The 3,766-nt window shown below is 54.8% G+C and overlaps 1 protein-coding gene across 4 annotated transcripts in view; it reads left to right on the top strand.

Moving 5' to 3' along the window:
- snapc4 (small nuclear RNA activating complex, polypeptide 4) overlaps positions 1-3,766 on the top strand; it is a 30,004-nt gene that overhangs the window by 20,237 nt on the left and 6,001 nt on the right. For all 4 annotated transcript variants that reach the window (XR_006822453.1, XM_046034764.1, XM_046034763.1 and 1 more), the window contains exon 19: positions 2,015-2,755. Coding sequence is in view for 3 of the 4 variants with exons in the window: in XM_046034764.1 (XP_045890720.1) it covers positions 2,015-2,755 (741 nt within the window). In the remaining variant the exon portion in view is untranslated. The remainder of the gene's footprint in view (positions 1-2,014; positions 2,756-3,766) is intronic.

The raw sequence follows: 3,766 nt of genomic DNA, 5'->3' as shown, positions 1-3,766 counted from the left end.
GGAGACTCTAGGAACCACAAGTAACCCTGCATTCTGGGAGCGCAGTGCTCTGGTGGGGTAGTAAGGTACTATGAGCTCTTTAAGATAAGATGGTGCCTGACCATTAAGAGCTTTGTAGGTAAGAAGAATGATTTTAAATTCTATTCTGGATTTTACTGGAAGCCAATGCAAAGAAGCTAAGACAGGAGAAATATGATCTCTTTTCCTGGTTCCTGTCAGAACACGTGCTGCAGCATTCTGGATCAGCTGAAGAGTCTTAATGGACTTTTTCGAGCAGCCTGATAATAAGGAATTGCAGTAATCCAGCCTAGAAGTAACAAATGCATGGACTAGTTTTTCTGCATCATTTTTAGACAGGATGTTCCTGATTTTCGCAATATTACGTAGGTGAAAAAAGGCGGTCCTTGAAATTTGCTTAATGTGAGACTTAAACGACATGTCCTGATCAAAGATAACTCCAAGATTCTACTGCGCAGGGTACGGGGCTACGGCGCAGGGTATAGAGCTACCGCGCTCGGTACTGGGGCTACAGGGTACAGGGCTACTGCGCAGGGTACGGGGCTATGGCGCAGGGTACAGAGCTACCGCGCTCAGTACTGGGGCTACAGGGTACGGGGCTACGGCGCAGGGTACAGAGCTACTGCGCTAGGTACGGGGCTACGGCGCAGGGTATAGAGCTACCGCGCTCGGTACGGGGCTACAGGGTACGGGGCTACGGCGCAGGGTACGGGGCTACGGCGCAGGGTACGGGGCTACGGCGCAGGGTACGGGGCTACGGCGCAGGGTACAGGGCTACGGCGCAGGGTACAGAGCTACCGCGCTCGGTACGGGGCTACAGGGTACAGGGCTACGGCGCAGGGTACGGGGCTACGGCGCAGGGTACAGGGCTACTGCGCTAGGTACGGGGCTACGGCGCAGGGTATAGAGCTACCGCGCTCGGTACTGGGGCTACAGGGTACGGGGCTACGGCGCAGGGTACAGAGCTACTGCGCTAGGTACGGGGTTACGGCGCAGGGTATAGAGCTACCGCGCTCGGTACTGGGGCTACAGGGTACAGGGCTACTGCGCAGGGTACGGGGCTACGGCGCAGGGTACGGGGCTACAGGGTACAGGGCTACTGCGCTGGGTACGGGAGTACAGGGTAGAGGGCTACTGTGCTAGGTACGGGGCTACAGGGTACAGAGATACTGCGTAAGGTACGGGGGTAGAGGGCTACTGCGTAAGGTACGGGGGTAGAGGGCTACTGCGTAAGGTACGGGGGTAGAGGGCTACTGTGCTAGGTACGGGGCTATGGCACAGGGTACTGAGCTGCGGCGTAGGGTACCAAGTACCAAGTCAATGCCAAAATTCTGAACACATGACGGTACTCGGTATCCCTGTACGGAAGGTAACGGGGATACAACACGTGGAAGATAGCAACAAGTGCAGCGGCAGCTCTACCATTGTGTTTGGAAACCAGGTGAATTTAGTTTAGTGAAAGTCTGCCCAACGCTCCTGTTACTGTAGGCGGGGTAAGGGACCGTCTTAAAGGCGCAATACAGTCCATTAACTGTTTTGTTTTTCAACACAGAAATCTCAAACCACTGCCAGTATGGATAAACAACACTACCCAACCCTTAAACATTTCACACCTGAGAATTTGTAAAGAAAAGTTAGGACAAATAATTAAGCACAGTGCCAGCTTTTTCCTTCCTGAATATATTGGCATCAAACCAGCTCACCTGTCCTTGACATCCTCGCTTCCACAGCTGGTAGTTGTTCTTTGTCCAGATGTTTTTATTGAGTTTTTCTAAATGTCTGTTGTCATGGGGTTAATTAATCATAGCTTTAACTATCACAGTGCTGATCTTAGTTTGGCTCTGTTGACCTGTCGGGGGCCCCTGGGGGCCCGTAAGGCACTTGTGACCATGTCAACTACAGAAACTAGTACAGGAGCTGGTTCTACTGGTCCTCTGAAGTGAAGCCCGGACTCTGATGATGAACCTGGTCTGACTTTGGTTTCTGCTCCTTTCAGGCTGAAGCCGGCAGAGCTCAGATCCAGAACACCGCCTGCACCGCTCTGATCCAGCTGGTGCCTCAGACTCCTCCCACCTCTGCGACCATGTCCCCCACGCCTCCTCAAAGACCTCCTCCTGCTGGGGTCGACTCCTCTCCTCTGACCAGAACTGACACACCTTCTCATGCTCCTCTTTTAATAGGAGACACTACACCTCCTGCTGCTGCTCTCAGACTGAACGCCACACCCGCCTGCTCTGATAGGACGGTGTCTTCAACTCAAAACTTTAGTTTAGCCCCGCCCCCCTCCAAACCCACCAATCAGCCCTCTGCTTCCTCCACTTCAGGCCACCCTGCTCCTCTCCACAGCGATCATAACTACACCATTTCTTGCTACCCCACCACCAGTCACCATGGCTCAACCTCAGTTAAACAAAGGCCTGCCCCCAAACGCCGAAAACCCCGGCGCCGTAAATCTGACTCCACCCCCAAAAAGCCTCCTAAAGCCCCGCCCAAAGGGAGGAAACGAGCGAGGGTGGAGGAGCAGCAGAGTGTGACAAGCAGTCAGGAAAACCAATGTGTGGGCGGGACAGGTGACGGCGTGGGCGGGACAGGTGACGGCGTGGGCGGGACAGGTACAGGTGACGGCGTGGGCGGGACAGGTGACGGCGGGAAAGGTACAGGTGTGATCCAGGAAGGAAAGAGGGTTCGGAAGCCGAGTCAGCGAGCCAGAGCTGTTCAGGAGGCGGTTCAGGAGAAGGTGAGATGTCCTCCCCTCTGTTTGTCCAGCCCGTTCTCATCTCAGGGCGTCATATACAGACGATTTGAGAAATGGTGACAAAGCGTGAGACGCACAAGCATCAGAAATGTTAGTACCTTAAACCTAAGTCACCGAATGTGTGCATGTCGACCGGCAAACCCTACAGCTGCACACATAGGCCTGTCTGAAAGCGTCAGTTATAACGCATTGAGATGCGAATGTGTTGGTTTGTCTGCTCCCGCATGTCTGTCTCCTCCTCTCTGTCTCTCTCCTTCCCTCTGTCTCCTCCTCTCTGTCTGTCTCCTCCCCTCTGTCTGTCTCCTCCCCTCTGTCTCTCTCCTTCCCTCTGTCTCCTCCTCTCTGTCTCTCTCCTTCCGTCTGTCTCCTCCTCTCTGTCTGTCTCCTCCTCTCTGTCTGTCTCCTCCCCTCTGTCTCCTTCCCTCTGTCTCCTCCTCTCTGTCTGTCTCCTCCCCTCTGTCTGTCTCCTCCCCTCTGTCTGTCTCCTTCCCTCTGTCTCCTCCTCTCTGTCTCTCTCCTTCCGTCTGTCTCCTCCTCTCTGTCTGTCTCCTCCTCTCTGTCTGTCTCCTCCCCTCTGTCTCCTTCCCTCTGTCTCCTCCTCTCTGTCTGTCTCCTCCCCTCTGTCTGTCTCCTCCCCTCTGTCTGTCTCCTTCCCTCTGTCTCCTCCTCTCTGTCTCTCTCCTTCCGTCTGTCTCCTCCTCTCTGTCTGTCTCCTCCTCTCTGTCTGTCTCCTCCCCTCTGTCTCCTTCCCTCTGTCTCCTCCTCTCTGTCTGTCTCCTCCCCTCTGTCTGTCTCCTCCCCTCTGTCTGTCTCCTTCCCTCTGTCTCCTCCTCTCTGTCTCTCTCCTTCCGTCTGTCTCCTCCTCTCTGTCTGTCTCCTCCTCTCTGTCTGTCTCCTCCCCTCTGTCTCCTTCCCTCTGTCTCCTCCTCTCTGTCTGTCTCCTCCCCTCTGTCTGTCTCCTCCCCTCTGTCTGTCTCCTTCCCTCTGTCTCCT

The sequence above is a fragment of the Micropterus dolomieu genome, linkage group LG21 (assembly GCF_021292245.1).
Source record: "Micropterus dolomieu isolate WLL.071019.BEF.003 ecotype Adirondacks linkage group LG21, ASM2129224v1, whole genome shotgun sequence".
NCBI lineage: Eukaryota > Metazoa > Chordata > Actinopteri > Centrarchiformes > Centrarchidae > Micropterus > Micropterus dolomieu.
The sequence above is the reverse complement of the archived record's forward strand: the minus strand, read 5'-3'. Positions and strand labels throughout refer to the sequence as shown.